Consider the following 23,322-nt stretch of genomic DNA (forward strand, 5'->3'; position numbering starts at 1 on the left):
ATCAATTTCCCAAACGGTTGTTTAACATTGAACACAATAAATTAGTTGGGAATACGATGTAACATATAATGCGGCGGGCAAACATGAAGTTTGCGAACAACCATTAATGCGAACAACAATAACCTGTTTACAAAATTAACTCCGACGTGAACTGTTACGTAAAACCGCCGTCGATATTTATTTACATTAAGGACGTATCGTATCGCCCACTTGTTCTATGCAATTGTTTAAAATTACATGCTTTAGTAATGTTTCAAGGATGCGATGAATTATTTATTAATAACATTTTAATTCTACTTTAATGTAATCAATCACATTTTTGTTTATAAACATTCCTGGCGTTTATTTATAGAAAACTAAGAACTCAACCAGTTTTTTAATATTTTATTTCAATTTATATTGCAAATTTTAAATAATTTTTTGAAGTAACTAAATATTTTCTATTTCTTTAAATCTTAATGTTTTAATTCTATAAAATCAGTATGAAAATTTGCAGGAATTTTACATTATTATAATTTTGTATTTTATAATAATTTTTATGTTTTTTTCAATAAAATTATAGTAATTCTTTAAATTCTATAAAAAATTCAATAATTAAGTTTTTTTATTTCAGTGATTTTTTTTTTTTTTTGTACTACATTTATATATAAAAAAGTTTTTTTAGAGTACTTTATTTTTTATACAGTTATTAAGTATTTTCAGGATTTTTACATTATTACAATTTTGTGTATTATATTTATTTTTCTGTTTTTTTTTTTTTCAATAATATTCAGTAATTCTCTAAATTCTGTAAAAAATCCAATATATAAGTTTTTTTATTTTTTAATTTAATAATTGAAAAATAAATCCTCAATTCATTTTTTTTAATACTACATTTACTTGTAAAAAAATATATTTATATATTTTGGTCAATTTTTAAATATTTTTTTGTTTTTTCAGTAATATTCTTTTAATTCAACAAATTCTGTTAAAAAAATGTTCTAGTTTTAATTTTTTTAACTCACTTGATTTTTAGATTATTTATATTTTGATATTTAAATATTTTTCTATAACATTTTTAGAATATTTTCTATGAACGTTTTATATAATAGTGTTTTCAGAATTTTTACATTTATACAGTTTTTTATATTTTAAGTCAGTTTTAATTTACCTAAATATTTTTCAGTTATTTTTTTAATTTTTCTTTCAGTAATTTTTTTTGGTATTTTATTTAACTTCTTCATTAAATTTTAACTTTGAATTAAATTATAAAATTCTTTTAAATCTTACTGTTGTAAATTTTGAATAAAAATTTACAAAATTATTACTGTTTATAAATTTCTCTACTTTTTACATATTTTCAGATTATCTTAAAATTCACTTCTGATTTCATAGATTTTTTTTTCACCCAAATATTTTTCTATTTTTTTAATAATATTCTTGTAAATCAATAAATCTGCAAATTCTGTAAAGAAATTCAAGTTTTAAAACTATTCTAGTTTTTTTAACTTTTAACTTTTTTACTAGCTTTTTGGTTCTTTTCGGAATTTACATTTAAATATATAATTTTTTATATATTTTAATAAAAAAAGTTTTAGAGTTTTTGGATTTCCTTTTCCTATTTCTATTTTAATTCAATCTTTTTATTTCATTAATATATATTTTTACATATATAATACAATTTTTAATTTTTTCTGGTTTATTTTTCTGTTTCATCATTCAGGCATTCTTGTAATTCTCTAAATTGTCTAAAAAATAAAAAAAAAAAACAGTTTGCTTTTTAGCTTAATTCAATATATATCTATATACTTATCTACTGAAATATCTACTTTTTACAATATTTTCAGATTACCTCGAATTTCATTTATTCCTTTCACCTAAATAGTTTTTTTTCAATAGTATTTTTGTAATTCTGTAAACAGTTTTCTACTTCTTTTGATTTCTGTAATTTTCTTTGAATCTTCATTTAGCCTTAGCTTAAAAAAATATATTTATTGTCCGTAATATTAATAATATGTACCTCAAGTTCGAATTTAGTATTTTATTCATTAATCATTTAATTTAACTGAGAAAGATTAGGATAAAAAACGAGAAAGACGTTCATGAGGATAACGAACTAACATCAAGTCGAAACGGCACTAAAATAAAATAAAATCTACGAGCAATAAAATAGTTTCTCCTATTTTCGCCACACTCTATGGAGATTACATTGTTTGACGTCGACTTTAATACCCTGACATATAACATCTTGAAACTTTTCGCTGGAAAAATATAAAAACAAGTAAAAAAACATCGGTAAATAGCTCGACTTAAGCGGATTTACGAGTGACCGGATTTCTGTTTTCACTTCTTTTCAATTCCAGTTCGGAATGTCAGAATTGAAAACGGCTTTCAATGCGAAACCAAATTACGCGATTCTGTTTCGGGCGAGCCACCTTTGTTTCGCCCTCCGGAGTTGCGGGAGACCGCAAAAGTGTTTGTGTTGTGTTGTTTTAAATCGTTTCGGCGCCGCCTCTCGCCGTTTTATGTACCCGAAACTTTTAACAAGATTTTTTTTTTTCTATCATGTCGAAAAATTTTATTATTTTGCACGGCGCAACTTCAAAGTACAGTTTGGCATACGCACACACCCACACACGTTTGGTTCATTCAATAAACTTACAGTATGGGCAGAAAGTGGAGCAACTTTTTTTAAATTCAAATAATTTTTGTCGTAGTTATTATGTTCAAAAAAATGTATATTGAAAATTAACTTATTATGAATAACTTGCAAATACTTTTTTTATGGAAAGCAACAGATGGTCAATAATATTTGGATCCATATTTTGCCAGGACTCTTGCAGAACCGTGAATAAATCTTGCTGATTACTGCACTCTTTGTGTCTTTTTTGTTGTTCATTATTTCCCATAAGTTTTCAATGAAGTTTAGATCGGAAAATTGAGATGGCCAGTTCATAACATTAATTATTTCTCTTAAAAGTCACTGTTTCAAACATTTTGAAGTGTGTTTCTGGTCATTATCTCGTTGAAAATAAAGTTTTGGTGGCATATTTTTATCTGAATACGGTAACATGTTGTTCCTCAATATTTCTTTATACATAAAACGATCCATGATACTCTCTATTCAAAGGAGAGGGCACATTCCAAATCCCCAAAAGCAGTCCCATACCATTACTGACCTGTCGCCATGTTTAACAGTGAGTATGGTAAACTTTGGGTTAAACGTTTCATGAATAGGTCGCCTTACATATAAAATCCCATCACTGCTAACCAGATTAAACTTGATATCATCACTCCAGATCGCCCGTTTCCAATCATTTAAAGTCCAGTGTAAAAGGGACCTGGTAAACTCAACTCTGACTCGTCTGTTCTTCTCTTATAGTAGTGATTTTTTAGTCTGACTTTCTTGCATGAAGACCCTCTTGTAGTAATCTATCTCTTACGGTCTAGAAGAAACATTAATTCCAAGATGTGTCTCTTATTTTGCTGGAATTCAGGAAAGGATATTTTTTTGGAGTGGGATAAAATTTGTTTATTCTGAAACCACCACATAACCAAATCCTGAAAATTGTTGTAAAATACGCGTCATAATCGAGTGATATTGATTTTTCTGTCATCAGATTGAAGGATCCGTAATTTTAATTAGGAAAATAATAACTTTCCACGACGCATTTTATTAACTCAGTTTACTTTGGTGTACACCGTAAAACTCAAATTATTGTGAATTTAGGAGAGATTAGTGACATTTAGTTTTCTGATTAGCAGCTAACAGAATTACTTTAATAAATACAAGAAATATTCACCGACATGTTTGTATACAGTGTATTCGTAATTGGTATAAATTATATTAGATTTGAATACACAGGGCGGTAGCAATTTATATATTTTTAAAGTTACTCCACTTACTGCCAATACTGTAGCTTAAATCTGAAGAGTAGAGTACCACTAACTAAAACTCACATTTTAAATAACTAACTAAAACAATCACCCCCGGTTACGTATAACATATTTATACAAATTTCACGAGCAACCAGGGAAATTTATTGGGTTCACTTCAATAAAAACTTCACGCCGCCAACATCTTATGTATTTTATTTTCTTACAAGCTTTTTCCCTCTTTAAATTTCCTTCTATTGCTACGTTTCTCATTGATCGGATATTTCATTTCGAAAATCAGGCTTTTTTAACGAAATAATCCTTTTTGTGTTGTTTGATATTTTTTTAGGCTTGCTCCCAATTAGATCAACTTATTCTACGTCTTATTTTTTTTTTGTATTCATCCCCACAACCGGGGAGGTAATATATGTAGTTAGGCAAATGTAATATTTCAGCGACAAAGACTGAATACAAAGTAGATAAATCGCAAAATTCGATTTATTACGGCTCTTTTACCGAACCACTTTCAGACTCGATATTTCGAAATCCCATGCATTTTCCACTCTATTGTCTGTTCTCGGTTCGATGTTTATTTTTTTCCACTTTAGTCATTCGTTTTAAGGGTGGTTTTGTATTTTTTGATAAGGCTTTTTTAAATAATTCCTGTGAATTAGTTTAATACGTGAAAAAATATATTACAATATAATACAAAATCTATGTATAATCTGTATGTATTTTTATAAACAATGTGGTTTGTTCTACAACGTAAATGACATCATTTCAAATGCGCACAAATCACACATACATATTTTTTAAAGTTAACCAAATATTTATAATTCCTACACAAAACAAAATAGTTACAGAATCAAAATTATGAAAACTGGGAGGAATGTTTAATTATGTGCAACCACTAAAGGAAAGAAATATTTTCTCCGGCGTACTTTTATTGTGCAATTCCAGGCGTAATGAATTATTGATGTTTGTAAACGAAAAGTGTTTGTGGGCGGTGGCGTAAAGAAAACCACGCAATTGATGAGTTCCTTTCAAACAGATCCTTGTCAATAATTGTTCGTGAGGTAACCAAAACCGAGCCGGCACAAAGGTTTTTACTATAATACCTATTTGTATTCGCGTTTATTCTCTTTGATTTGTGGAGTGTGGTTCACTGTTGTTCTATGTCAATATTATCATAATTATTGAGTTCTATTTTCGGCATGTAACTTAATTACTAAATATAATTTTGAAGCACAATGTTATAGTTATATAATGTAAAATTAGAGCTTCATAAAGATCTTATTACTATTCTTCAAACATCAAAGAATGAAATTGTGATTACGATTTCCAATTCCAGATTTTTGTTTTGAAATATATAATAATATATGTAAATATTCATTTTATATATAAGGAATGTTTATACCAATCAAAATAAATGTAAATATCGAACATTGTGTTTAAAATTTGGGTGTATTAATAATGATTCCTTATAGGAAGTTTCTTTGTTGACGTATTTGCCAAAAATTTTCCAATACAGATATTTTGGTTAGAACATCAACTTGTAAAATTTTTTGGAATAAAATTTATAAGTAACTATTTGTTTTAGGTACAGGCATTTTATTCGCAAGTATATGTAAAATTTAAAAACTAAATTATACAGGGTGTATATTTTACTTTTTTAAAACTTTGGACATATAAATTTGGTCATTATTTATGTCTTAGATTTCAAAATGAACAAGAAGTTATATAGATAAAAAATATTTAAAATCCACTAAAAAATATTTAACTTTTAAATTTTTTAAATTAACAATTTTAAGGTAATTTTTTGCCTTAGTAAATTATTAATATTAGACTTTCCACTCTATTTTTAAAGATATGAATTCCTAATTTTTTTAATTTTATATTTTTACATTTTACATTAATTTAAATTATTAAAAATATTTTACTTTTTTAAAACTTTGGATATATAAGTTTGTCTTGTATTTGCAATTTCAAAATAAACAAGAATATTTTTATAAAGGAACTATCAATAAAAATAGTCAAAATATTATCAAAATTCACTAAAAAATGTTTGATTTTTAAAGTAATTTATCACCTAATAAATTATTAATATTAGACTTTCCACTCTAATTTTAAAAATATGAATTCCAACTTTTTTAATTTTATATTTTTACATTTATTATAATTTAAATTATTAAAAATATTTTCTTAAAACTTTGTTTGCTTATTATTTTAACGTCTTAGACTTGTAATTTCAAAATAAATAAGTTTATAAAAGATATATAAATAAATATAACCAAAATATTGCCAAAAATACACTAAAAATATTTAGGATTCACTAAAAAAATATCATTCTTTTTAATTTTGGATTTTTTAAATGTGATTTTTGCTTTAATAAATTATTAATATTAGACTTCTGACTTTAATTTTAAATATTTGAATTCTTAATTTTATATTTTTACATTTAATATTAATTTGAATTATTAAAAATATTTTGTTTTGTTAAAACTTTGGAAACATAAGTTTGTTTATTATTTATGTCTTGTATTTGCAATTTCAAAATAAACAAGAATATTTTTATAAAGGAAATATCAATAAAAATAGCCAAGATATCAAAATTAAAATAAAAATATTTAAAATTCACTAAAAAATGTTTAATTATTGTATCTTTTAAATTAAGATTTTTAATATGATTTTTTGCCTTAATAAATTATTAATAGTAAACTTCTGACTTTAATTTTAAATATAAGAATTCTTTTTTTTTTAATTTTATATTTTTACATTTTATGTTAATTTAAATTATTATAAATATTTTGTTTTGTTAAAACTTCGGATTTATAAGTTTGTTTATTATGTGTGTCTTAGATTAGTAATTTCAAAATGAACAAAAAGATTTACGTTATAAAGAAGAAGTCAATGAAAATAGTTAAAATATCAAAAATACTTAAGATCACTAAAAAATAAAAAAATGCTTATTAATACCTAATAAAGTATCAAAAATGGGAGTTTTTTAGTGTACTATTATTCTACTAACACAATAATAATGTAATTGAACCGAAATTCGAGACAAAACAACTTGAAAGGATTGCAAAACGTCTTGTGGTTCCATTTACCGAAATTGACTTTTATCCAAAGAGTGTAACGCAACACGCGCAGTCGTTTCATATCAGACAATGAAACAAAAATTAAGCACGCCAAATAAAAGTGAATCTTCCTTGCATAATATGTGGATTCCGATTAGGAACGCTCCGCTGGTTCTCTTCTCTCAGAGACGGAATTAAATAATATTACTTTCAGACAGTTTAAAATGTTTTGCGCTTCGCATAACCATTTCTTCCTGCGTTGTTTAATTGTCTTTTAGCACTTTCCCATGCATAAATATTTAAACGGCTTCAAAAATAGTCCATGCCTGTTGTCAGTTATTACTTGAGGGATCAAGAAATCGCAGATTTGTGGAGATGGAAATCGACTCTTGAAAGTTGTCTTTTTAAAAGAATCCATTCCCGGAAAATAAAGCCGGATTCCTTCGGGGACGAAAACATATTGCGAAACCGTTTCCAATTTCAACGTTCATATTATTTATGTGGATCACATTTTTATTTGTAAATCGTAAAATACGGAACCACCGCACTCGCGAAATCACTGAAATTAATTACGACGAAGTTAAGCGAACAACACAAGTAAATTCGGTTTCTATTATTCGGCTCCGCAAAATGCAACAATACACTCCTGCAAAGCAATTCATTTTCTTGTGTGGGGAACTTTCTCTTAATCGGGTGTTATGTTCGTTTAAGTTGGAAATGTTCGTAGTTCCTCAACTCTAATCGTTTCGGATGCGTCGCCCCGAAAACTCGAAACGTCGTTTGTCACTGTTGTGGGACCTTTTTTGGCCATCGAGACGGAAATAAAATTTCTTTTTATCGATGAAATTTTCTCGTAAATAAAAACTATAATTCCGATGTTCGTTGTCGTTGTTTAACAACGAAAGGTGATTGTCACATTTTACTGTCGATTAGGGAGAGTGCAATTAAACTTCCGATCCCTTTATAATCCACTTTCAAATACTCATATTATTGATTAATGAGGATCAGCACACTAACTTATAAACCACAGGCCACTGAAATACGTGTAAATTATCATTTTATTTCAACTTCAGGTTAAAATTAAATTAATATTTCCTTCCTAATAAAATTTATATAAAAGATTATATTAATATTTTTATTATATGAATATATTATAAAATAACAATTTTAAACAAACAAATATGTAAAACAGAAAATTTAAATATAATATTCAGTTGAAATCCCAATATTTTTTCAAAGTAATATTTAAATGTAATTTTCAATTTGCAATTTATTACATATAAAAATATTTTATATATTTTTAATATTAAATACTGGTTTTATTAAAAAATGCGACACTTTTTCTATTATTTTAATATGCATAAACTTTCTGTTTATTTAAATTTAATTTATGAGGTCTATATTTCCGTATATCGAACAAAAATTATTGATTATAATCGATATAAATTTGTCATTCAAAGTAATATTTAAATGTAATATGTAATTTTGAATTTGCAATTTATTACATTTAAAAAATATAATTTTGATAATATATATTGGAGTTAATGAAATATTCAACATTCAAAATTTGTTGAGGAATTTTAATGAAATCTTCAGAATAACTATAACTTAGTATTGAATTTTTTATTAAAACCAGTATAATTTTTATATTAAATAAGATAAATACAAAATGTTTTAAAATAAAATAATAATATTTATAAATATAATAAAATATAAATTTGTCATGTAAAGAAATATTTAAATATATGTAATTTGGAATTTGCAATTTATTATATATAAAAAATATTTAAAATAATACATACTATTTTTAATAAAAATTTCAACACTTATAATTTGTTGGGCAATTTTAATGAAATCTTCAAAATAAGTATTCCTTAGTGTCGATTTTTTTATTACAACCAGTATAAATTTCATACTAAATAAATATAAAATGTTTTAAGATAAAATAATAATAGTATTAAAAATTATTGGAAAAAAATTGATTTTTTATCATTTCAATATGCATAAACCTACTGTTTAATTAAAATTTAATTTATTAATATTATATTTCCGTATATTGAACAATAATTATTGGTTATAATCGATATAAATTTGTCGTTCACTTATTAATATTTGATATACAATTAAATGGCAAAAGTTCATGAATTATTTATTGATTTTCACTGTTCTTTTAATACTTCATAATACAAATAAAAACAGCCGACAAAATTTTAATGGAAAATCGATGATTGGTTATGTTTATTTTTAGTAAAAGTATATTCTTGTGAACCTGAACAATCAAAAATTTAATGAGCAGTCATCAGACGCTAGAAATCCAATGTATATTTTAATAATAGTCGGCGGCCCGAAGGTCGATTTCGTCTCGACGAACTGCATCAATAAGCTTTGCTCAACGGCACAAAATATTTGATTTCCGTGTAACAATGCTACAACAATATTGTTTCACGTTCGAACGTTTGTTCTGCATATATTTACAAATACAAATTTAATTAAGACGAAAAAACATTTCCTGATATTAATATTAATGTTGCAACAGATGTCGAACAAATGCTCAAGACAATTTTCAGTACAAATAGTTAGATAATTAAACCAGATTTCCGTTTGGAAATTGCTGGTAACAATTAATTGTTAACACCACGTCATTTCATTTTATATTTAACGATAATAACGCTGCTCCGATGTTGAAATGCCATATTTAAAAAAAATAATATCCTTTCTAAACATTGTCCATAACGATTTCTAGTTTAATTATCATTTAGTCCGCGGATATTATGTCTAATTGGTGTGTTTACGTACTGGAGTAATTATGTGTAATAGGATCGAGATACTGGAGCGCAAAACGATCTGTTTTAGCACTTTGGAATTTTATGAATGTGTGTGTTTTAGTTTTAATTTGTGTTTATGATGGTAATTTGTTCACAGCGAGGATTTTGTTAATTGAAAGTTAAATCAAATTTTGTTACGACCAGGAATATTACAAATTTATTGGCCAATTAAAAATTTAATATTAATAATTTTTACATCGAAACTAATTAATTTCATTACCATAAATAAAATCGAGTAGAAGTTACACTTAAAGAGAGGTAAACGATGATAATAAAAATTCTGCATTAGGGATTCCTAATTTAGGAGGAAAAAATTATATAAAATTATAATGAGAAAATATAGTAAAATTTGTCATTGAATTAGCAAATATTAATTAATTGCTTAGATTTATAATTAGTATAATTAGAGACGGTTGTATAAAATAAAATAGATACTATTTAAGAAAAAAATACTTCAAGTTATATATATTATGCATATCTGTAACCTCAAAATATCAAGGTATTAAGAAGAGAAGATACTATCAGAGATATGGAATTCTATAACGATTTAAAAAATTTTATCCATCTTCCCTCAGTCTCCAGAACAAATTCTCATAAAAATACCATTTTTACAGTCCAGTTTATGCCCTAAACACACGAAACTTGCTGTTTAATGTAAATATATATTGAAGGCAATTTACATGGCTTGAATAAAATAAAAAAGAAAAGATGAAAGTTGCAAAAAAGACAGTCAGACATTGATTGACCGAAGTCTAATCAGTTTAATTCGACGTCGTGCCCTAAGCACATAATTACATCCGTCTTGGATACGTCTGGCGCTCGCAGCATCCTCCCGTCGGTCCTCATCAATGGTAATCGGTGCATTTACGTGTTAGCAAGACCGTACTTTGTTTTCGGCCTTAACGGACATTTTGCCGCGTTGAACCCGGTTTATCGGCACACAGAAAGTTGGATGGATGGCGGCGATACATGTGTAGACAAAGCGCACCTGTTCCACCGGCTCCCGGGGCCGTAACTAATGCGGTTTAGGGTTCATGTGATTCCTCTTTTAGCACTTTGATGAAGGTTCGTTAAAGGGATGTCGGGTTTGTCGTGCTTCGCTTCCTACATTCTGCATAACGATTTTTCATCCGTCCTATTCGATCTGATGGTCGCACTCTCATGGTGAGAACGGTGAATTATTTACGGAGTGAAAGTTGATTATTTATTAAGACGTCTCGTCTATTAATCAAATTCTATCGGTGTTTTTTACTAGAGAAATCGAACAGTAAATTGTAACTCGACTAACTGAAAAAACAATTGATTTAAATTTATTCTTTGCTGCCGTTTCTAATACATCAAAACACTGAATATCTCACTGACACTGGAAGAAGATCAAAATCACTGATTTTTAAACATATTATAGTTTATTGATATTAGTTGATGTCTAATTTAATAGATTTTCAAGACAATTTGAAAATGTAGAGAATTGAAAACACTTTAGAAAGTAAATAAGGGTTAATTTGTAATAAATATTTATAATTTCGACTTCGAGCATTATAAATTGATTTTATAAGCAACACTTCTCACCCTATCCATCGATATTACTATAATATAATTGTAAGAAGGATTTGTTTAGAAAAAAATAATTAATAATTTTAATTTACACAATATATTTAAATAGAAATAAGTTTTAGTATTTAAAAAATTGAAGTTGAAATCAGTTTGACAACGATGTTGTTTGAAACAATAAAGTAAACTACACTTTTGGCCAGATTAGTAAATGGATCTGACTAGAACCAACCTCGTAAGACTCCTCTTAATTCCAAAGTTTATAAATTTCATAATTTTTAGTAGTTTCTTTTTTTTTCTACAGTCAGTAATTAAGTGTTATCTCTGCTTCTTGAGATTGTAGAACTTACTGTTCAGACCTTTTATCTCATTTAATTTCTTTTATTCTAAACCAAATTAGAAGTACAATTTTTCAGTCAAGTTCATTGGTTGAAATAGTAACGCCTCCAACACGTTCTGCTTCATATAGACTTAAATCATCACCTACTTCATCTTCTTAGAAACCATTAAAAATCTAGTTTTCTATTGTTTCATCAGATTTTACTGAATTTTTGTAGTGCTCAAATCAATGCTCTGTTGGTTTTCTTCCTTAGAGAATTATTTACCGTTTGTCTACTGTTACTTTGTTTAAATATTCCTAAAGTATAACCATTTAAGTTCCATTCAATGTTATTTTTTAAATTATTTTATATTTTTATTCGATGTTTTTTTATTATAAGTTAAAAGAATAAATAAGACTTTGCTTTTAACAATTTAACATCTATTAATAACAATTGTCAGAATATTTTACTACAAGGTAAATATTAAGTTTGTTTCAGTGCCATAATTAATATTTTAAATCAAACAAAATGAAAAAGTTTCTTTGTGTCAATACTTGATTATTTCATGTGATTTTCAATTTAATTATCATAAAATTTCATTTCGGATTGTACAAAAAAATTTTATCAATAATTTAACATTTTGAGTTTAATATTCTCAGTGCCTAACATCCAAAACAATTTCGTTATATCAACAGCAAGATTAACCGATTTCCAAACAAATAAGAATTTATTAAAATTTTTTCTACTCACAAACAAATATTCATCTTATTTACTGTAATTCAAAATTAAGATCGAATATTAAGAAAAAGATAAATTTATATAAACAAAAGATTGGATTGGTTCTCATTTAATCGTCCGGTGATTATTATTCCCGTGCTAAAGTGGGTATTAATTAAAAAGTTTGCACAGTTCCAAAGCTCAACACATTCGCGATTATGATCACACAGAACGTTTAATTTTATAACTTTAAAATTACGGGTCGAATACGCCGAGCTTACGAACTTTAACAATTTAAATTCCTGCTTCGTACACGATTAAAATTAATAATAAATAACTGAGATAACCATAAACACGTTCAGCAACAATTCTGTACTAGTAACATTCGAGATCAGAAGAAAACTGCGACCGCAGTTATTTCTGGGGTTTGTGTGAATTAATGTGGTTTTTCGAGCGACAACAACATTTAAACAATCCGTGGGAAATGAAACGGGCACATCTATTATGCAGATGACGTCGGGGAGTCCCCGATGCATAAAGACAACGCCGCTCATGTAGATATTATCGGCGCCCTCCGCTTCTAACCTAGATGACGGAAGGCGGCTTAATTAACCGCGAGGTTTGTACGTCAATTGTTTACTTTCGAATTTAATTAATTTTAACGCAATTCGTCGCCTCCGAGTTGGTTAATGGCAATTTTCTGTGGGGAGATTATAATTTTTAGGGGAGGTTAAACTTTAAATATGGTGTAAGCAAGGAAAATTGATGCTTAACGAGCATCGTTCAAGGACACCATAAAAATTACAATTTTGAGCACTGGTGTTCATATTTTATCAAGCTTCAATGTTTCTTCTTTTCTGTTGAAGTTGTTTCCGTGATTATGGATTTCAGTTGCTTCCCTAATCATTCTCTTGTGATATCCAGTTGTCGAGGCAAGTAATTGTGTATCTTGGAATTTTAACTTATGATTTCCATCTAACAGTGCATGTTCAGCTACAGCAGACTTATCTGATTGTCCTAGAATGCAGTTTTGTTTGTGTTCCTTAATCCTTGCCCCTGTTTAACGTTTTGTGGTACCCATGTATACTTTCCCGCAAGAGAATGGTATGCGACATATCCCAGAAACTGATTATTGGTGTCTCCTATCTTTGGAAGATCTGAGACTGTGTTGAATCTTCCTTGTTGGTATAAAAACAGTATGGAAGTTACGTTTTAATAAGATTTTTCCAATTCTATCGGTAAGTTTACATATATATGGGAGAGAAGCTTTATCAATCGTGGGCTCACTAGGTGGATCTTCACTATTAATGTGAGGTCTCATTGTAGGTCCTATTTCTGAGCATTTGCCTCGACAACTGGATATCATAAAAGAATGACTAGGGAAGCAATTGAAATCCATAAATACTGAAGCAACTTCCTCAGAAAAGAAGAAACATTGAAGCTTGACAAAATATGGACACCAGTGCTCAAAAACATAAAAATCCCTAAGCAGATTAGGACGGTCAACGAACAGAACGAAATCAGAGCTCTGAAGATGCTAGCCACTCGTGCCAGCGAAACGTCAGGAAATAATTCCAACAAACGTCCACCAATAAACTCGAACAACTACCGTTAATTATAACTTATAATTTATTTATAATTTTCACAGCCTTTCTATTTGCTGTTTCACAGACAGATGTGTCAGTTTAAACAGATTGTATTAGTTACCAGATTTTTGCAGTTTGGCCAAGACTTGCTCACAAAACACACACACAATAAAAAAACTAGAGCAAACAAGCAAAATAGAGGAGTCGGTACGTAATTGGATTTTGATGTAATCCGGCGAGAGTCTTTGATACCGGCACGGAGAGAGGAATGCCATGGCAGAGCCATAATAAATTTCCAATTATATTTAGTAGGAATGCAGCTATCCGAAACCGATTACTGTCTGTAGTTTCGTCGGTCGTCGGTCGTCGGTCGAAAGACGCTGACGACGGGGGCGCAATTTGCATCGAATTTGCGACTGTTATTCCTCTCCCATCGCACGAATACCTCCATTATTCTCTGTCGTCGTTTTTCTTATTTTTTTTTTTTTCCGGATGGAAATTATGGGAAATTCGTTTTGGCATTATGGACATTTGCGAGATGGAGACGTGGAACAAAAACTAAATGTGCGTCATTTTTTAGGGGATTGCATGGAGTTCAGGCGTCGTAAAAACCAACAGACTGTTTAGGGTTGATGAAAAGTAAAGTAAGAGACGTAAAGGCCGTATGTAATACACCTACCTGTTAACTTGTGCTCTTTCTCTAGCCGAATCCAGCCAAAAACAGAGGGTCGTAAACAAATAAAAAAAATTGTACGAGGAGCAATTTCTTGAAATACTAAAACATTTTATTGGTAAACGAACGGCACGAACGTCGGGCCATTAAATCAAAAATACTCAATATGATTTGAAGGAGCGCACGTAAAATGAAAATCAAATATCGCTTTGCCCGCGGGAGAACTGGAACTTATGAAGTCATTCGCTTTGTAACTCCACTGTTGACCTTTATGAGACTATAAATTTTGATACTTTGCGATGCATCAAACGTCAAATTAACTCGGTTTATCGACGAGTTTGATGCTGGAATACGTAAATATAAAATTGGGATCGTTAGTTTTTATTAACCGATAATAAATTTGATTTACAATTATTTGCTTTTAATAAATTTTGAAACGTCAAAATTTTACCAAACTAAATAACCAACATTTGACCGGCGAAAGTAAATGAACATCATACATTCAATTTATTTATTATGATATCGCATAAATATTTCAAAATATTAATGTGGAGATAATAAATTATTTTAGTATAAATAATTTAAAACCTTTGATGTCAGATTTTGAATTTGGGAAATGTACACAGGGTGATTCACCTGATTTGTTCATTAGAATAATGCAGAAGAAAAAAAGATATGGATTTGAAATTTATAAATTGTCTTGAACTACTTTTTTATTTATTTTAAACAAATTTTCCAGTTATTCAGTTTGTGGCATCAACTTTATTTTCAATAAAACATCCAGTTTTATATTTTTAAATTCTTCATGTAATAGCAATTAGACTGGTTATACCATATCCTATACCTAAACCTAATAATTTTTGAGTAATTAATTTATTTTTAAACTTTTGACACACTGATGGTCTAACTAAAATGAATTTTCATACTGAAAAGTTCATTTTTGGCATACACATTAACCAAGATCCATTCTATAAGGAGCCATTTTAAACAGTTATTTTTATAAAATTGTATTATTTTATACTCTTATTATTTTGTCCATAACTGTATATAAAATGAATATTAACAGAAATTTTATTAAAATTGTAAGAACAATGTTCATTTTATAGTTAGAAAATTCTATACAATTTATTATTCTAAACATTTTTATAATATTATACTCTTATATTTTGTCCACAACTGTATATAAAATGAATAACAGACATTTTACTAAAATTATAAAATTACTGTTCTTTTCTTAGTTAGAAAATTTTATACCATTCAAATTAAAATACATACAATTTTTTTTTAACAGTTATTTTTATAAAATTATACCCTTCTATACTCTTATTATTTTTTCCATAACTGGATATAAAATTAATATTAACAGAGATTTTACTAAAATTGTTAAAATAATGTTCATTTCATAATTAAAAAATTTTATATCAATAAAATTATAATATATACAATTTATTATTTTAAACAGTTAATTTTATACAATTATACCCTTCTATTATTTTATTATTTTGTCCATAACTCTATATAAAATGAATATTAACAGAAATTTTACTAAAATTTAAAAAATAATGTCCATTTCATAATTATAACATTTTATACCAATAAAATTATATTTTATAAAATTTAGTATTTTAAATAATTATTTTTAAATAATTATACTCTTATTATTTTATCCATACCTGTATATAAAATAACTATTAACAGATTTTACTAAAATTGACAAAATTATGTTAATTTTATAATTAGAGAATTTTATATCAATAAAATTATAGTATATACAATTTATTATTTTAAATAATTATTTTTATACAATTATACGCTTCTGTATATAAAATAAAGATTTTACTAGAATTGTAAAAATAATATACCAATCGATAGATTTTCTAATATTCAATCGAATTATGCTAAAACATACAATGTGTTCCACTGTAAATTATAAATTTATTGATCTTTTAAGGTATACAAAATAAACATAAACGTAAATAATAAACACCCTGTATAAAATTTAGGAGTACTAATAATGGCTTCTTATAGGATTGTCCTTGGTTATCGTGTATAGCAGCTTTTCTAGCTGGTGACTTTAATTAGATCATCAAACTGTCAAAATTATTGTAAAAAAATCTATTGCGTTAAGGTACATTTATAATTTAAAAATACAAAAATGTTCAGGGTGTATAATTGGATTTTATAATTATAACCTCTATAAAAATTTTAAATCAACGTTTTCTATAAATTCCTAAGGAATAAGTAGGTGAATCACCTTGTAACATATGTAATAATTAACTAGACGCCAGAAACAATGGAAACATGGCACTCACTTGCAATAATAGAGCCGTCCCTCCTTGGTGACGTGCACCGTCCAGCCCGGAGCGGGAGCGTAATCCAACATGTGGGTGCGGGTGCTGTCGGAGTCCGGCGTCGGGTTCCGACTCTCTTCCGGTCCGGGCCCGGACTTCGGGCCCGGCTCGCTCCCAGACTGCAGCAGCATCGCGGCACTAATGACACATCGTCACTCGCACACTTCTCTGCAAAAGACACAAAAAAAGGGAAATGAAGCACAAATAATACGGAATAGTTCAGAAAGTGTGCGAATTTTTAATTTCCTGCCTCGCGATCCACGATCGTCAATTAAAAACGCAATTCGAGATGCGGCTCGAAGGAAATTCGTGAAGTGAAGAACGAATCTTTTTTTACTATTTTCCGGCGTCGTCGTCGTCCCCGTTCTAATGAGTTCCGCCAGTTTCGCAAATCGATTCGGCACGTTAAAGGCGATTGATTGATGAATTTTTATTAGCGAGTGACACATACTTCCAGTCGGGACGCGTACTAACGCATACTTTGGTCTTGCTTATTCGTGTGACCTTCGTTTTGTCGTTCGCAATTTTCATATTTGCATTCGATTTAATTGTGTGTCGCGATAATGAACTGGTATAAAATACATATTAATCACACTTGTTAAGTTGGCAAAGAAATTTTGAAAAGGTGAATAAATAATTCTAGATTTAATCTTGATAATGTGATAATAATGTATCTTTCGTAAAAGACTTAAGTAGAGTTATTTATGACAAGATATTATTTTACGACTTGTTTGGGATACCCCTTAATGTGCTAACAACTAAAATAAGTTAAATATATGAATATATGAAATATATGAAAGGCAAAATGATTATAAATCAGCGTAATTACAATAATAAATATGTAAGTGTCAACATTGAACACAAATAATCTAAATTTATCCCATTTCTGTTATTGATACAACACGTCGGTGTTAAAAATATCAGTCTTAACAGCTGGTTAAATTACCGAACAAACATTGAGCACATAAAACTCTTCGTAAGTCGTTTAATCCAATTATGAGCAGTGACAATTTTCAGATACGAATTCCAGTCGTTTCGATGGTATTTCCTCGAAATTGCACCACTTTTCAGGCTGAATTGTGCTGCCTGCTGCATATGAGTGAATTCTTTATCTCCGCCGATATGATCGGCAAAAAGAAAACCATTTCCAGTATCTGCGCCATTCCTGCAACTTCGGAGACACGTCCGCTTTTTAATATACCGAGCGTATCGCACTCGTAAAAACACCGTGTGTGATAATATGATATGTGTGTTATTAGGGTGGCAATAAAATACCGCAAGGGTGCGTTCGATTTTTTTTGAATTAGTCCTTTGGTTCGAGTAGTTGTTGAAATGGATTTATGGTTTTCTATCAAGGTGATAGAGGCGATGCAAATAATGGCCGGAAATCCTGCAACAGTACAAAAAACTCAAACTCGCCGGTGGTGTACTTTCTTGAACCAATGCCAAATCAGTTTTTGATGGTGCTAATTATTATGTCTGTGATGACTTTAGCAGAGATGTGTTTTGCCATTCAACATTCCTTAGATTGACCATAAATCAATCGTTTATCTACATTCAAAATTCAATTACTTACAAATTACTGAACTTCTACCCGTTGCAATGTGTTTACAATTATTTTACGTTCGTACTAGATGAAGTAACGGTCTATTTTTAAAATCGTTTGTTTCTCCTTCGTCTGAGGTGAGATTAATTAAAAAAAAACAAATGACAACGTACGCAATCATGTTAATTCACCATCTCGTTCGGTGTTTCTCACGGTAGACTGAGAATTTTCATTTCACTTTTTAACATGCACCAGTTGCCGTAATGTTTATGTTATAATCGTTGAAAATATAAAAAATGCATCCATGTCTAAAAGAAAAGAAGTTATAACAGTTTTAAATCGTTAGTATTCCAATTTCGTTCACACGTTTTTTAAATGATTAATTTTATATCAAATATACTAGGTGAAGTTGAGTAATGAAATAATTTTGTATAATAACTTTTATGATTTTTTTCTTAAATGTTCTTCTGAACATTCTCATTTTTTGCAAAAGTTAATTTTAACCACAATTTTTAACGGAACTTGAAAGTTCTGAAAGTAGTGTTTCTGAAATATGAAAAAAATATATATATTTTTCAAATTATTAAATCATAAATTTGCAATGCATAATTTAAATGTTAATATAATAAAGAGGTTCTCTTTGAAGTTTTAGCTAAAATATAGTATGTAATTTGAAATAGTATAACTATATCTACAGTATTGGCAAAAGTAGAGTAACTTTTTTAAAATTCAAATAATTTTTGTCTTAGTTATCATGTTAAAAAAACGTATATTGAAAATTAACTTCTCTTTATAAATTTAACAATTACATAGTTAAACCATAAAAAAAATAGAGTTTTATTTTACTGATGATTATTTGTTTTGGGCTGCTAAAAAGTACAGCAACTTATGTTATTTAGTTTTATTACTACAAATAATTTGTTTTCATTAATTCTACACTAATATATTGTAAAATTCCCATTATTATGAATAACTTCCAGACACCTTTTTTTAAATGGAAAGCAACATATGGTCAATAATATTTGGATCCATATTTTGACAGGCCTCTTGCTGAATCATAAATAAATCTTGCTGATTACTGTACTCTTTGTGTCTTTTTTTGTTGTTCACTATCTCCCTAAAGTTTTCAATGGGGTTTAGATCGGGAAATTGAATTTTTTTCCTTAATAGCCACTGCTTCAAATATTTTTTTATTTTTAATAAAGTTTTAGTGGCATATTTTTAACTAAATACGATACCATGTTGTTCATCAATATTTCTTTATACATAAAAGGATCCATGATATCCTCTATTTGAAAGAAAGGAAAAGGATCTTTTTTGAAGAATGATTAAATTTGTTTATTCTGAAATCTATTGTTTTTTCTTGATCTTTCCACATCACCAAATCTTGAAAATTGTTGTAAATCACGCGTTACAATCGATATATATATTGACTTTTCTCTTATCGGATTGAAAGAACGATACAATCCGTGATTTTTATTTGGAAAATAATTTCTTTCCACGAGGCATTTTATTAACTCAGTTTACTTTAGTATATATACTGTAAAAGTAAAAATTATTGTGGATTTTGTAGAGACATTTAGTAAAAAGTTGCTCTACTTTTTACCAGCTGAATATTTAGTTTTTTGATTTGTAACTAACAGAATTATTTTTAATATAAGAAATAATACAGTATGTTCATAATTGGCATAAATTACATTAGATTTGCATATACAGGGCGGTAGTAACATATATATATTTTTAAAGTTGCTCTACTTTTTGCCAATACTGAATAAAATCGTACATCGATTCTACACGAAACAATTTGGAAGGCAGAAAATAAACCACCATGGGGAGACCGCAAATAAAATTTAAAATTTGATTAGTAGTATGTAGATGTGTGGTAACAAGTGTGGAGAAGCGGTTTTCTAATGTTAGCCGGACCAGAATTGTCCAACGCTTTATTTACATTTGCACCAATATAGCTTTGACGCAAACGCAACGTCCATTGTGTAATTTTACAATTTGAGCTTTCAACAAAAATTGCACCTTTGTTTGGTTTGTTTATCCTCGGAGAGCGGATTTCATCATAATTATAAGTCGGAGATTAATACGGATCGATAGTTCATCCGCAACATACGTCTGATCTGTCTGGATTTGATAGGAAGGAAAGGAAGTGCAGGAGACGGCGGGGAAAATGAAAATGGTTAATTCGACGTGCCGTTAAAAGGAGACACATTAATCCAACTGGAAACGTGCAATTTCTAAACTAATCTACTCGAAACATGTCGTTTATTCTTCAAAATAACCAATAACTAACAATATTAACTCACTTGTTAATGTACTAATCCACTTGGATTGTTTGTTTTTCGTAGATTTCACCGCGTTTTTCCTCACGGTTTGTGTCAATAAACCTATACACAATAGTGACGAAACATAAACAGAACGGCTAAATATAATCTGCCTCCTGAAGGTATACCTTGCAAGATTTATTATTAGACTTCTTTAGTGAGTGACACCGTTTTTTAACGCACCCACGTATTTTTAGAGGTGGAAACCGGCTGAAGAATATTATACGGTCATTTTACGATGTGTGTGTTATTAAAAACTCTCCGGCTCTATGGAATCGCATGTGGTTATTACGTTAAGTGCACGTAATATTGTGTAAAATGCAGAACGTGAAAAACGTATGATTAATGTCCAGAAGGGAATTAATATGCAATAATTTTCTGAATGAACTCATCACTTTAACATTTTATAATGATTTAATGACAAAACCGTGATTCAATTTTCTGATTTTATTATCAATTAATTTAAATTAATCAATTAATATTTGTTTGATATAAAACCCATGTCAATTTAATTTAAATATACCTCTGAAACTAACAAAATGTATGTAAAGCATTCAGCTTATTTTATAACATAAATTTGGAAAAGTTTAAATTATAATCTATAAAATATAATTTAAAAATGATTAACATTTGAATGAAGTATTTATTTTTTATTCTAAGTATTAAATATGTTTACAAACTATTTGAAAATCAAATATTAATTTGATATTGTTGACAGAAATTTTAATATATAGGTATAAATTTCAGATAATTAATAAAAATTTTATACATAAATGGCTTGTTATCCATTTAAAGAAAAAAAAGAGAAAGATATAAGGTATCAGATTTTTTTAATTTATATATTTCGAATTATTACTATTATTATTTTTATCTTAAATTTTATATTGAAATATTTAAAATTTTTGTATTTTTAATTTATTTTTTATTTTTATTTTATTTAAGATAAAAAATTTATTGAAATTATAAAGGTGTTTTATGTTAGACCTAACAAATTTAAAATAAAGTTTGCTTTTTTTTAGAAAAAAAGTCAAAAAATAGAAAAATGTCATTTTTTATGATTTTTTATTTTTTAATTTCTTTGAGTTTTTCGTATAATTAAATAAATTAAGTAAAGGTACACTAAGATAGAATTTATTAAATAAAAATATGGAATTTTATTGATAAATATTATTTTAGTATAAAATTTAAATAAAGGGGTTTGAATTTTTCTTGAGAAATTTATATTAATTGATTTATTAAATATTGAGGGATGTTTAATTGAAAATTTAAATGATTATTTAACTAAAATATCTGTAAAGCCCCTAATTTTTTATGATGAGAAGTACACACCATCCTATAAGAAACCATTATTATAATTTCCAAATTCCATTCCATTCTCCATAAATTTTTAATAAGTAAATTAAGTGAATTGCCCAGTATATGCAAATTGTACACATAAGAACAAATAACTGGGTGTTAATTGTATTTTTATACAAATTTACTCCCATTTATAATTATTATAGTCACAAAATATTCAAGACTAAATTGCTTGAATAAAATAATATTGAAACTACTAAACTAAAAAGAATGTGGAAAAAAGATTTTTAATGAAACACACTGTATATTTTTGTATTGATGAATTCTACATTGAACTGTAAATGTTGATAAGTGAGTGTTATTTTTACATTTTTCCAAAAATCTTTATTAATATTCATTTTAAACTTATGCTAAAACACACGTAGGTTTCCTTTGAAAACAACAAAGCTATTGATGTTTTAAGATACCCTAAATTCAATGTAAATAAGACTTTATATAAAAATTTGAGAGTACCAATATTGGATTCTTACAGGATGGTTTTTAATAAACTTTCTAGCATCAAAATTTAAAAACATTTTATTTGGACCATAAATCTGTCAAAATTTTTGGAAAAAAACTAATACCCAAAAAGTATTGAATATTAGTATGGGTCATGATATAAACATTTTATTTTCAAATATATGTAGAATTTAAAAATCTAAAAATGTACAGGGTGTTCCATTGAATGGAAATGAAATTTTGTTCAAGATAAATTAGAGAAGTAGTTCAATTTAAGTTATAATAGTTATAAAAATTTGAAATCAACACCTTTGTCTGTTCTCCATAAATTTCTAATAAATAAGTTAGATGAAATTTATGATGTTAATTCTTAATAGAAAACAGAACATAATTATAAATATACGTTCTTAGCATCAAAATTAGGGGATTCACAAACATTTTAATTGGACTATAAATCTGTCAAAATTTTTGGAAAAATAATTATTACCCAAAAACTATTGGGATAGATATAGGACATAGGACATAATATAAACGTTTTATTTGAACTTATATGTAGAATTTAAAAAACAAAAAATATACAGGATCTTCCCTTCAAAATATCACTTCCGGCGAAACGGGAAATGAAGTTTTGCTCAAAGTAAATTATAAAAGTAGTTCAACTTTTGTCTGTTCTACTATATATTAATGAAATTTACAT

At 27.8% G+C, this 23,322-nt stretch overlaps 1 protein-coding gene across 3 annotated transcripts in view; it reads right to left on the reverse strand.

Annotated features, from left to right (window-relative positions):
• The window catches only part of LOC109608589 (uncharacterized), an 83,080-nt gene that overhangs the window by 58,705 nt on the left and 1,053 nt on the right, over nucleotides 1–23,322 (reverse strand). For all 3 annotated transcript variants that reach the window (XM_049964528.1, XM_049964527.1, XM_049964529.1), the window contains exon 2: nucleotides 16,917–17,123. In XM_049964528.1, coding sequence (XP_049820485.1) covers nucleotides 16,917–17,086 — 170 coding nt within the window. In that variant the 5' untranslated portion in view covers nucleotides 17,087–17,123. The remainder of the gene's footprint in view (nucleotides 1–16,916; nucleotides 17,124–23,322) is intronic.

The sequence above is a fragment of the Aethina tumida genome, chromosome 3 (genome assembly GCF_024364675.1).
Source record: "Aethina tumida isolate Nest 87 chromosome 3, icAetTumi1.1, whole genome shotgun sequence".
Lineage (NCBI taxonomy): Eukaryota > Metazoa > Arthropoda > Insecta > Coleoptera > Nitidulidae > Aethina > Aethina tumida.